This window comes from Pomacea canaliculata, linkage group LG5 (genome assembly GCF_003073045.1).
Source record: "Pomacea canaliculata isolate SZHN2017 linkage group LG5, ASM307304v1, whole genome shotgun sequence".
Classification (NCBI taxonomy): domain Eukaryota; kingdom Metazoa; phylum Mollusca; class Gastropoda; order Architaenioglossa; family Ampullariidae; genus Pomacea; species Pomacea canaliculata.
In genome coordinates, this window is record NC_037594.1 from 2,334,480 (window position 1) to 2,348,118 (window position 13,639).

Genomic DNA, 13,639 nt, shown 5'->3' on the forward strand with positions numbered 1-13,639 from the left:
CACGCGAGCTTCGCGTGCACGGAGTTATTTTTATAAAAGTGCCAGACGTGCTGGGTATATTCGAATCATGCCAGTTAAATTTAAAACAAAGCACTGAGGTTGACTATCTTAAATATGAATGGGGCCTCGGCTTAGTCGTGACTAAACTAAATCACATGTAATCGCAAACAGCACAACATTTCTTAATCGCATAGAATAATGCGGACTTGTAGCTTCGATAAATAACATTTTTTCTTTTAAATGTAGCACAATAGAATATTATGGGAAAATTATTACACATGCTCACGTCTCGCACACACGCACGCACGCATATTCTCTAACGATTATGAAACTTTCGGTTTCTTTTTTGCCACTTCAATTAGACGACTATTATGTAAAGTGAAGACTAAAAGCAGACATTCTACCCAGCTGAGAAAAAACAGGTTTAAGTGTTTCAGAATAACAGCACCTCATGTCTCGACTTTGTATTGTCACAGAATATATCATAGTCATACATTTCCTTGACAAATTTGATGCTTCTCTCTAAAAAGCTATTGAAACTATCAGAAAGCCTTATTTCAAACCAGAACTGCATCTGAGCTCAACAAAGATACTATTTTCTAAATCAGACTGATGAACCTCCATTCCATTTTCAAGGTACAAGCCTCGATAGACCACGGGAAAACGGACCAAAGCCCAGAAATGCACGTATACATCACAAAGGCTAAAGTAGGCCAACGTGGATTACGTGAGCTTACAAATATACTGTACATTACCAAAATATTTACATCCTACTTACAGTTCTGAAGCGGACTGACCATTTGAGGAACAGATATGTATCCATTTTCGGATGTCAAATGACCTTGATAACTTATTGCGTTTTCACTGGCTCATTATCATAACACAACCTCAAGCTCAATCGAACACACGTACGTCCACAGCACAAATTCGTTGTAATCGTGTTGGGAACAGTACGAAATTACAAAAAAGTTCTCTGATAGCAAGGCCAAACATGTGTAGACCATAAAGAGAACAAAGACAATTGCAGAAATTAAAGAAACATCTATGTTAATTTGATCTTTGCTGGACTTTAAGCAGTTAATTCTTTAATTATTAACTATTTCTTTACCATTCTTCTTTTTCGCGCCGCCGTGAAAAGATCCCTCAGTGAACAGCTGGCCCACTCCTTTACGTTCGTCACCCAGCTTTTCATTTGCTTTTCATGGAGTCCACATCCTTCGATGTACTCTTGGAGGACCGCTGTCGGCGCTATGGTTTTGGGCGTGACCGTGAAGCGTAACTGTATTTTGCGGTAGCTTCATGCTAAATGATCCCTCACGATAACTCCACATAAAGGCAAATTTTCCCCCGTTGTACACAAAAGTAGACAACAAACACTATTTGTACTCTATTGTAGCAGTTTAAGAGGGTCGAATCGACTTGGTCGAGTAAGTAAGTGGTCGAACTGACTTGGTCGAGTTAGTAAGCGGTCGAATTGACTTGCCCTTCAGATAGGCAGCTCGACCCCATACACGACACCGGCAACGAGAAACATAAAAATAGGAACATAATTTGGACTAAGTTTTGAAGAACTCAGAAAAAATATTTCTGCAAAATATTAAAAACTGATATTCTAATGATAATATCAAATAAAAGTTAATGTTAGTTTACTTCTACTTAACGCGAGGCACGTTTTTGCAGATGGAACCAGAGGCTCGGGTCGGAACGGTAAACAAGAGCTACAACTCTGGGTACTTAACGATCTGAATGAGCTGACCGAAGTTTCGAAAATTGCTGGCAGACTTTGTGTGCAGTAAAAGCGAAGGAGGACCGAAAGCAGCTAGGATAAAATCACCTAGTAATGTATGTGTGAACGACGTAAGTGTTTAAATAATCCAGTCGTTGAAGATAGAAGAGAAAAAAGAGAAGGTGAGTGGCAGTTATTGAGTTCTTGCTCAACATAAATATGACGAGTTAATTAGAACGAATTGAATTAAGAGACGTGTACGATATGACAATCCATTTACATTTCTGATTAAAGAATCGTTGTTTTGAGGGAACTAGTATGAAACTAAAATATTTTGTAAACACGATCATGACTCTAACGGTATTTTGTATTGCCTGTTATTGGGAAGAAGACTGAAGGGAAGCGAAGGTAAAGAGTAACAATCTTTCCTCCACGCGCAAGACTAAACAGATTCTTTCTCATTCAGACAAAGGCAATTTTCCATATTGTAATTTAAATAAAACATTAAAGATGTTTGGAGCTTATCTCTAAGTTGCAGAAAGAACAATAAAACCACAAACCCACAGTTTTCTTATTTTGCAACATATAAATATTTTCAACAGAATTCACTTGTACACGCATAATGACATGAATGCTAGAAGACGTGTATGTCACAGTCACTAAGTTGATGTTCTGGAATTAGACTTTAGCATTTTCATTGTTTTTATTGCTTATTTTACTCAGAGAAAGCAGAAAAGATTTTTGCTAACCCTCACCTCCACCTTTTGATAAGGAAGTCTATGTAGATGTTCATTCATAAATGTTGAGAAGTATTTCAATAACTTATCTGAACCTGTAATTGCTCACACTAGGTGGTTCTCTACCATGTGATACAGCATAATTTCCTCAGTTGATCCTTAGATGTTTGGGGGAAAGTAAGTCAATGAGGAGGAGGAAAGAGAAAATGGGAACCCCACTCACAAAAGCTGGATTCAAGAAACAATCTCTTACATTTCACTCCCCTGTGACCACAAGGTTATGGGACTACTTTATATATACATACACTGTGTATGTATAAAATGAAATTGGATATCAGTTATCATACTTATTCAAAGCTTTGTCTGCATTTTCTGCAGAAAAAGAAATGAACCCGTTGGTATTCTCTAAAGTGGTTCAGTTTAATATCTAGTAGAATAATTGTTGATGTTCTTGCAGTCCTTATTCAGTTTGCCAGCCCACCATAGTCAGTGAAAGCTAATTCATGAAGCAGCTTTAATTCTAGGCCATGTAAATGTTTCTAATGCTATGACATTTCTGTTGTTTCTCTTGATGGATTTCGTACTTTAAAAATCTAATATTTTGCTCTTTATGTTTACAATGATTGATTAGAACAGTATGCTTCACATTCTGATTTCAAGGCTGTCATTTTAGGCATTTGGGTAAAGACCACTCTGACCCTCTTTAGTTAGTTTTTTTCTGCTATAGAAAAAATAATATTTTTCAATCTGCTCTCAGATCTTTCAGGCTGTGATGTTGTGACTTCACTGTGCAGTGTTCAGAGGAGAAAAGCTGCTGGCTGGTGCATGAGTGAAAGGTCAACATAGGCCAGATACAAGCACAAGTTGCATTGCCAGACACAGTCCCATTTCATGAAGAAATGAGTGTATGTTTCTCTTCTGTCCTTTTCTTTAATAGTTTTAATACCATCATCAAAAAATATTCTTTTCACACTATCTTCATTTAAAGCAATTAAAGAAAGTTTCACACTTCATTTTCATTTGAATACATCATCAATTTCTCTTGGAGTTCCTTTTAAATGTTCAAACTAATGCTTGAACTCAGCTTATGTAAAATGATGCATTGACTGCATAATAAGGGAGATGTTTTAATTATAAATGTACACCTGTATAGTGTTACAACATAAGGGCTATGCTTTAAGCACTATTGCATGAACAATCTAAATGGTAGAAATTTTACAACAAATTAAAATGAATGCTACAGATATTATGCAGTAATAACCAGACTGAAACCTGTGGCCTATAACACTAAATATGTTATTATGGAAAGGGGGAGAAAAATGGTGTTAATGGTGATGATGCACAAGACCCAGGCAAGCATGTCATTTGGGTGTATATATTAGTTTTTTTTCTTTTGATGACTACATAATACATATCTTGTAATGTGAAAATGTGTAGAGCATGTACTGAATAGAGAGAGATTATCTGACTAAAGAGAGACGTGAGTAGAATTTTAAAATAAAGCCATAAGAAAGTAAAAAGAACTGTGTAAATAATGCAGCCCATATTTTTTTGTAAAAAATGTTTTTGACCTGTTGAGATTTTTCTACCTCCCTAGGCACGCACTGGCTTGCGTAACCATCCTTATCGTAGCCATCGTAGAACAAATACTTCAGGTACACCAGCACAGGGACAGAACACTCGGAGACGACGTCACGCTGCCTCCTCAGCATCAAACACTCACATAAATCCTGTCCTTGACCCTGGTACGGTTTTAGTTTAATATATGTGCAATATGTTTTCAGATCAATCACCAACAGTTTACAATTAAATAGAATTGCAGTGGCTGTAAAGACTTTTTATCTCCATTCTTATAAAACATGAAGATTTATCTCCATTCTTATAAGACATGAAGATTCAGATGTTTTTGAACTGCTCCCTTTTAATTAGATTTATTATTCACTTGCAATTTTGCCTTCAGCTTAATGCTGTGGGTTTAAATTTTTAGAGTGTTCTTTTGAGAGGTTCATATGCACAGTCAAACAGCTAAAAAAGTCAGTCCCCCTTTTGTATGAGACTGACTGAAAAAGCTTATAAATTTTTTTTCAGCTTTTAATTTTGTTTAATCTATTCTGTTCTCAGGAAGCTGTATAGATTTGACAGCAAATGACACAATTGATGGGGATATCATTGACCTCACAACAAGCCCTAGTATCAGTGCCATTGACTCACCTGTTGTTGTAAGAACATGTCATTTTTCAATCAGAATAAAGGTGTCCAACTATGTCAGAGATACACAATTTTTATTACTTTAATTATTTTGGGTATCTTTTCATTTATGAGACAAATATGTCTTGATCAGAGGTTGGTGTGATAAAATGGTATTCAAAATAAAAATTTGCTATTAATATTACTTTATCCATGTAAGAGAAAATACATTTCTGTTGCAGGTGATATCACCAGTGGATGTTGATAATGCTGGTATGACTGGAGAATCAAGAATATATTCTATATTTTTATTGTTAAAAGATATCTTTTGAATCTTGCAAGAATTGGAGTTTTCCATCTATACAATGCAAAGGGTTTTCAGACCACTTGTTAAACCAGTATATGTTTGTTAATATTATTATGAACTTTATTATCTCTGATGTTTTTGTATGTATAAAACTATGTTATTGATAATTGATAACAATGAGAAAATATTACCTTCCTGGTTTATTACAAAGTATTAATACCTATGGGTTGGTGCTGATGAGGTCATAGCTTTATATCAGTAAAATAATAGAATTACACACCGTCAGGGAGAGAGCTGTATAACTCCATGCCATACAGTGTGGTTGAAGAAAATATGACAGAAGAGCTTTTGTATGTTGGAGATTTTTTTAAATTATTATTATTATTATTATTATTATTATTATTATTATTATTATTATTATTATTATTATTATTATGGGGTTGCCTTTGGAGCAAAGTGTTAGATTATAATCTTAACAAACTGAAAGAGACATAAAAATTGTGTGTGGCAACTGAAATATTCTGGATTTAGGTCTAGGTCAGTAAGAAATATTTCAAGCGAAGAGAATGCAGATATGCTTCCTTGTGGCTGCATAATGAATCAGTAAAATATGGAAGTACTTCAGGTTAATTCCACTACAAAGAAGTATTAAGCTTAAGCTATTGTCATTTGGCAATATGGAAATGGGTAATTACGACATTGGTCCGTTGAGAATGCCTTTTAGGAATGGAAATTCAAGGAAGGTGAAACAGAAATGTGTGGAGAAATTCATTTACTGTCTTGTTTGTTCTGAAGAATAGGACCAAAACTATGCTTTTAAAAAAAAAGTAAACAAGTATCATCTTCAAGGTGTATAGCATCACTTTAATTTATTTTGAAATAAAGATAACACAGGTGGTTTATTTATGCCATTTTTCTAATATTAAATTAGCATTTAGAGTATTATTTTTTTAGTCTGATGTGGAATATGACTATAAATTTTTTTCCCCATACATATTATCAGTATCTTTACTTGCCTGGTGTGATGCATTCCAAGTTTTGAGTACATTTTGCTGTTTCTAGATGTGTATTCCAGACGATCCCCTTATGTTAGAAGAAGACAGCAGAACTATCAAAATGAAGACATCATAGATCTGGATTCTGAACTTCTCATGCAAGGTGCTGACGACATTCTTCCTCATGTTACTAGAAACAACAGCACAATAGACCTGGATAGTGCAAGCGATGATGATCTGCCCAATCCACCTTTTGAAATTCAAGATGCAAGGTACTTTGATCTGTAGTTAGTGAACAGATCTGATGTATTATCACCCCAAGTCATGCAGGTAATTTAGAAATAATTCTATCCATAACTGAAATACTTGCTTGGTCATATTGTAGCTGCTCAAACTTTTCTCATAAACACATGTTGCGAAGATTGCCAATAGTGGGATGGATGGTGAGATGTTACAGAAACCTACAGGTATCAGGCCAATGCTTTCCCATTCTTCTTGAATTCTCTCCTTCCGTCTGTGCTATGGTATATCTTCTGGCTCAGCATAAAATCACCAATATCTGCCCACACAACCCTGCATTTCTTTTGTCTGTTTTTTTCTTGTGCTTTATTGTTTGCTTTACGTGCTTAAAGTAGCTAACTGTGAGTATAATTACCTCCCTACTCATAGGTGTCTCTTGATAGACTGTTGTTATAAAAGTGAGTGCTAAGGTTGCTGTGTAAGGCAGTCTTATGAAGGCTAGTCAATATTTTTTTCTCCATTTCTATAGGGAGACTAAAAGATGTAACTGCAGATATTGATTGAGGAATTATTTATGCAGCTATCTTTTTGGTTTTGTTTAGTTGCTTGTTTCCTGGCGGTAATTTAGACTTTTCTAGATCTAGTCACTGTGTATCGAAAATGGTGCATCAAAGATCAGAGGTTTCAGCACAAAAACCAGTCAAACTTTATGCATATACAAAACTTATCTGTTTGTTTAGATTTAATACGAATCATCTCATCTGTAGTTTTGACATATACTTTAATTTTTGGCAAGATTTGTGGTGATAGGATCCGGATTGGTGTGGTAATCTACTTCACAACCTTTTTTTTTTTTTGTTTTATCCTTAGCTTCCTGAATATCTATCTATGAAGAAAAACAAGCCAGAAGAAAATTCATTTAAGAAAATTTAACTTTACTAATATTCATCTACTTCTAAAAACAAAAACTACAATTGTAGGCCACATGGTTATTTTTTCACAATTTTTTGAAAATGATAAAAATTCATGCATCCAGAAAGACCTGTGCCAAAGGGACACGACTCTAGTGAGTTAAGAGAGGCGGATGAACAGATCACAACAAAAAGAAATATTTGCACTATAACTTAACAGGGCTTCTGCTTACGCAAAAAATTACGTACAGTACGCATTAAAAGTTCAGAGGACCCCTTCAATTTTTGTCAATGGGGTCCCCTTTAAATTTGGGCGAAAAACAGGGACCCCTTAAAAATCTGAAGAAGGGGTCCCTGGGACCCCAAAGAATTTAGCCTTAGCAGAAGCCCTGACTTAATTTCAAAACAATGTACACTGCTCTTGGTGCATTAAACACTCACTGTGCTTGAGATGAAAAAAAAAAAATGTGAATGGTGCTAAAGCTGTCCAAATTTACAGGACAAAACTACTTACTAATACAGGAAACAATGGTACAGAGGACAGTTTATATTTATGCTCCAAGCATCCACCTTTTCTTAGTTTTGAAATTTTACCAATAATATCTGTATGACTATATGACTGGTGCCATGATTTTTGTTTAAAATTAGAATCATCATTCAGCTTTCATTATCAGTAAATCTGTACCATTGTGTGAAGAATATCTAGGTACTCTGTTGTTTTTGCAACCTTGTTTGAACTTGTCTGTAGGCCTTCGGGTTCAACCAGTCCCCAGTCTGTGGAACCTGTAAAAATTACGTGCCCTATTTGTTTGGATTCAGATTCCCAGGTATGAGTATTATTTTTAATCAAGCATTTTCAAAAGCAGTGTTTCACATTTCATCAGCATTCTTTGTCTACCATCTCTTCAAAGCTCAGTGAACTAATGTTTAAGTTTTGTTTCAGTATATTGTATCCTGTAACAAGGCCTGATATGTAGGCTGAAATCCTTAAATACTTATTAAATGCAAAAATTTTAGCAAAGTTTAGAAATTTACAGTTGAAAAAAAATTCAGCTTTCCCCATCCTTGTTTCTTATTTATTGTTTTCCATTTAGGTGACATCTGTAAGATCAGAAATTGTTGCTTTCAATTTATTATAATCGTGAACTTTCAAATGTGTATGTTTGTGATTGCTTGGCCAGAACGGATATAAAAGTAGCCTGGGATTAGAAACAGGTTAGTACAAGAAAAAGCAAATTCTGAGGTCAGAGGTCAACTAGAGGTGCTTATTTGTCTTGTTAGGGTTGCATCTGTGGTCCTTTTTTAGCCGTCCGATCGTTTGATTCTAACTTTCCTTTTGGTTTTCTGCAGCTGATAATGTGGATTATATTGGTCTACTTTTCTGTAACATTTCAGCGCATTGAGCGTTTCTCAAGGATTCGGATTTTGCGCGTTATAAGACTCATTCATTCATTCAATCTATGAACCAGAGGTCTTTGCATTGGCTATGTAGCACTGGTCTATAGCTACAGTGTCTGGTTGCCGAGAAAATGATAACATGGCATTTTTCATGAGTGATTGCATTTCTTTATTTTCAGCTTTCTGTTTCCTTTTGTTCTAAAGTTTCAAGTTGGTTGTACAGTATTTAAAATAGATTCTAGTAGACTTCTGTTTCAGTTTTTAAAAGTTTACATAGAATCTTAAACTGTTATGTCCATACTCAGTATGCATCACTATAAATTTTCCACACAAAAAATTGGTCTTAAAATCTTTCATTTATTTTGGAATAGTGTTTATTATTAGTGTTTTATGTCTTTTTTTAACTATGGCAGATACAGCAGAGTGGACGACATTTGTATTCCACAGTGTGTGGCCACATCTTCTGCAATAGTTGCATCAGGAGAGCCATCAGAACTAGGCACAGCTGCCCCAACTGTCGCAAGAAGCTTACTTTGCGTCAGATACACCCTGTGTTTCTTTGAGAAGTGGACGCCATAAAGCACTGCCGTAATAGCTAAACCTATGTGACCTCACTACTTGAAAGCATGCCTAACCTGAGTGTGAGCAGTGTACCCATGATGAGGCTTCTTATTGTCTGGCAGTATCTGTCTCTTCTTCATGTTTGCCTCTTTTCTTTGGTATAAGAGTGTAAGCACACAACATCCTTTAGTGTGTGCATGACGACTATAAAATGACTTTTAGGGTCTTTTTTATGTGCAAATGTGTGAAAATGGTAAAAGAGAGAAATGTAGACAGAATATGAATTTTTTCCATTCTCTGACATTTTAAGCACAGAAATCCTTAGAATCAGAAAGCTTTATTTACCTCCATAACCTCTATCTTCTTATCAGTTGTAGGCAATTTTGTACAAGTGGAAAATGAAATAAAGTATTTTGCATTTATTGGCTGCCTTTACTTAAATGTATTGTTCTGCACAAAATAAGTGCTATGGTCCAACTGCAATGAGCACCCTATTATCAAAAGACTCTTGTTTGACAATGAGCTGTAGAGTCAGCAACTAAGGAAATGTTCTTAGGCAATTCCAAACACTTGCTGCCTCCATTCAATTTGTTGACCTAATGTTAGAGAGTTAAAAACATTAGTCTGGCATGATTTTTTTTAAATTTTTGAGATCCAGAATTTTAAAAGAAGTTCAGAAAACTTTGTGTGGTACACAATAAGGTACAAATTTCCTTTTTTTTTTTTTTAAATTTAAAGCGAAATGCACTTTTTCCTGTGAGTAATATTACATGTACTTTTACATGACACCACAAATTAACTAGACAAAAGATCTAATCACTTTTTCTTGAAATCAATCCATATCATTCTAGCACCTTTTCTGCCATACACTATAGTTTAATTGTTTTTCTGTAGGGTTAATTGATACAGGACATAACCAAAAATTATTGCGTTGACTCATACAGACCTTGTCTTGTATCTTTCCACCACCCCTTTTGTTCACTCCTTTTAAGGCAGTTTTTAATTTTTTTTGTTGTGAGGGTTGATGAATCTTTGACAGAAGTTTGAGATAAAATTAGAATGAGTTGCAAGATTAGTTAGTTTAGCTGTTAATCTCCTTTGCATCATTTTTTTGTGCTTTTCTGTAATTTGGGAGTTTGTTTTATCATGTTTAATCTCAGAAGTCTTCTGACTTATGTGTGGGTAAATTTTGTATTGATTTAAAGCAGTGGTGCCCAACCTTTTCTTCTTCAAGGGCTGCACGGGACATGATATAAAAATCCTGCAGTTCAGAACATGTCGGTTTTGACAGAATCATGATGTTAAAAATGAAATCATGATGTTAAAAATGAAATTATGTTGTGTCTGGTTAAAATGAGCGGGCAGGATGAGGCACCTTTGTGGGTCGAAGGTTGGGCATCCCTGATTTAGAGGTTCTTAACAGCTCCTTACAAACATTCAATTCATTCCTGTCTTGTAATCTGCATGGGTCATAGGAGAAGACAGACAGCTGAAAAAATTCTCCATAAGACAAATTTATCATAAAAATAGCACTTATTGATTTGTATGCACATTCCATGCCTATTTGGAAGCAGGTTTCACTCTTAAGTATTACCATAATATAGTCTTAGTTTGCTGGCACGGCATTAAACTCAAACAACCAACCAATCACACTTAAGTCACACAGTAGATGCATTTGAAAGCTGATTTGCTGAAGATCAGAAAGGAAAAATATGATTGTTATATACAAGTACATTATGATAATTAGCAATTGATGATAAGAGGTTCAGATTTTTATTCAGATGATGTGTTGCTGACTAGCAGTTTCTGAAGATTTATTTGTCAAGGTTATTTACAACTGACTCCTGTAGAAACTGTTTTGTGTGTATTCTTGTGAATTTCACGTAGTATGTATGTCCACTTGCATGCACCCACACAGTCATGTTTTCTTCAGTAAACTGGGTAACTTAGATGTATCCATGCAAACCATTGATGGGCCCAGTTTCTATAACGATACTTTTGAGTCCCCTCCTTTCCCCATTCCGGAAAATTCCACCTATAAATTTGAATGGCTACCACACCCAACTCCCCAAATCTAACCCGAATCCCAATCCCTGTCCAACCCAAATCATAGATGTAAGTGAAAACTTAACCCTTCCCCTGATGCTAGTGACCACCAGTTTGCAGTGTGTATATATATATGTACATGCACACAGAGGTACTGCCTGGTAGATAGTCATTTTCTCCAAACTATTTTTGCCAGACATCCCTGCAGGCAGTTAATTGTTTCTCATTACCCTTTTCATTTAAAGTTCATTGTGAGTCACTGTTAGGGAGTCTCACATTCCAGGGACTGGATGCACAAAGACAATAGGCATTAGACAGTGAATTGTGAGAAAATAAAATTTATTGAAATGATTTTATATGCATTTACAAACTGTTGTCATTGTTACAAAAAGTGTTACCAGCAGCACAGACTGGCAGGAACAAAATGGATGCTTTCATGCCTGCTTTTTATGCCAGTGGCTTTTTTCTGAAGATTATGTGTGGACATTACATTGTGAAAATATAAATAAATTATTGTGAAAATATGAGTTATTGATCACTGAGCTTTGAGAATAATTATTGCCTTTTACTTTTATAATGATTTTGATGAGAAAAGTAAGAATGAATAATAGTTGGCGAGTGTGTGATGAAAGTTAAAAAAATTCTTTACTTTGAAGCTTTGGTGGAACATGCTATACTATAGAATACTCAGTATGTATCCTTTTTATGGACTGCATGTGTATATAGCCTGTTTGTATGAGAGGAAAGTGATATTATTTGTGTGTGTGTAAGAACCAGTTGGGAACATTTTCTACAGACTGCTGAATCTTTTGTAGCCACAGAATGTGCTGCCCTTTAATAAATGAACTCTGAAGAGTTGTGCAAACAGTTAGAAAGTGCAGATGTAATGAGAGGGCAATATCACCAAAGGCCAAACGGAGCAGGATTACATACAGTAAAGAAACACCAAATTTGCTATTATTGACTATGCAGGCCCCTCCCCTTATAGTTCCTTTACTACTATACAGATGAGACATGGACTTCGCTTGTAGAGATATAGAAATCCACCATTGAAGACCAAATAGTTGAAGAAACAGCTCTGAATTTGCTACTAAGACCATAAGACAAACAGATATGTATAAAGCATAGTCGGCCACTAAGAACCCCTTTTAACTGCAATAAAATGACATAAGCTTGTCTCTGGTCTGGCAAAACACTAAGATCATCCTTTGACCTAGGATGAGATCGATGCCAGGATAGACAGAAGATCTGAGCAGCAAACATAGAGGAATATACTGGCTGTATCATGCTGGACTTGCTTAAGCCTTGTTACATGGCTGTGGCAATCCTTGTTACATGGTAGTCCTTGTTACATGGCAGTGTGGCACTCCTTGTCAGCTGAGTTTTCCAAGCAAACAGGTTGATCAACACAAGTCAGCCAGTTCAGCCAAAAAGCATGAGAGAAATTAGTCATGGCAAGCCATACAATAAAAAATTTCTATGACTTTGTTGCGAAATGTCTGCTTAAACTGTTTATACAAAGTGCATTGTTTACGAGACCCTTCTTCAGAATACTAAAAAATACAATGCATGATGCATTCTTTATTGCTTCTTATTTAGGTGGGGGTAAGACATCTTATTTCCTGCAAAATTGCAATAGGAAGCAAATAATATCTAAAAGAAGTATTGATTCACTATAGGATGTTGCAGTTGACTTAAAAGTAAAGGTCATCCCCTCACCTATTTTCTTTTTAGGTCATTTGGGAGCTAGGTTTTAGAGACCTCACTTTTCTCGGGCCAGCTTTATGTGAGAGAATTACCCATCTCCTCTCCCTCATAACTAGCTTAAACTTGCCAAAATATATGACTTCACATTAGGATGCTAAGATTATACCTTCTGTGAATTTATTAGCTCCAGTATGCAATTAAATTGCACGGTGGATGCAGGCTATAGGATCACACATAAAACTTTGAAGATTGTTAAAAGATTTTTTTAATGTAAAGCATATTTAGATGCTTAGAGATATACTAGCTGTTGATGAACCCATGGCATAAAACTCTTCCCATTTTGAAAATTACTTATTTTTTGTCTAAAGACATTTTTTTAAAAATTTTTATGAATGTTAGTGGAATAAGAAAGATTTTATCCTGAATCATAATTGCAAAATGAGCAGTAGCTGAGGCGAATGTAGAGATCACGTTTGATGGCAGTACAGACATTTGAGACAGGTTTTGCAGTGGCACACAAACATGCATGATATTGTCACAATGGAATATTGTTTTCCAAAACCTTTAACCAAGGCTAAGTGATAGATGATGTGTTCCGTATTACATTCTAAGCCTTGTACGGTATGAGCTAAACTGCTGGATTAGAGTCGATCAGTATTTATCGTGTCTGCAGCATCTCCAAGACTCAAAGAGATACATTACATTTGCTCTTTACTCCATGTTTTAAAAAGACGAAACTAATTATGGTTTATTTATCAATAGCAAAATAAGTTATTTTCTTTAAAAAAAAATCGATTGGAATCTTTGACGTTCATTTTTATGCT

The 13,639-nt window shown here is 35.3% G+C and overlaps 1 protein-coding gene across 2 annotated transcripts; it reads left to right on the forward strand.

Moving 5' to 3' along the window:
• Window positions 1-1,657: 1,657 nt before the first annotated feature.
• On the forward strand, window positions 1,658-11,635 carry LOC112564670 (E3 ubiquitin-protein ligase RNF4-like). Of its 2 annotated transcripts, none has more exons than XM_025239647.1 (8): window positions 1,658-1,908; window positions 3,221-3,368; window positions 4,061-4,208; window positions 4,585-4,682; window positions 4,893-4,923; window positions 6,020-6,224; window positions 7,852-7,930; window positions 8,915-11,635. In XM_025239647.1, exons 2-8 carry the CDS (start codon window positions 3,363-3,365, stop codon window positions 9,062-9,064), a joined length of 717 nt encoding a protein of 238 aa, XP_025095432.1. In that variant the 5' UTR covers window positions 1,658-1,908; window positions 3,221-3,362; the 3' UTR covers window positions 9,065-11,635. The 2 variants fall into 2 exon arrangements, with proteins under 2 accessions (XP_025095432.1, XP_025095430.1); XM_025239645.1 differs by having other exon boundaries at window positions 3,258-3,368.
• Window positions 11,636-13,639: the final 2,004 nt, after the last annotated feature.

Coding starts and splice junctions, on each gene's coding strand:
- LOC112564670 (XM_025239647.1), top strand. Junction 4,683..4,892: donor CCATTGACTCACCTGTTGTT/GTAAGAACATGT, acceptor TTTCTGTTGCAG/GTGATATCACCAGTGGATGT. Junction 4,924..6,019: donor AGTGGATGTTGATAATGCTG/GTATGACTGGAG, acceptor TGCTGTTTCTAG/ATGTGTATTCCAGACGATCC.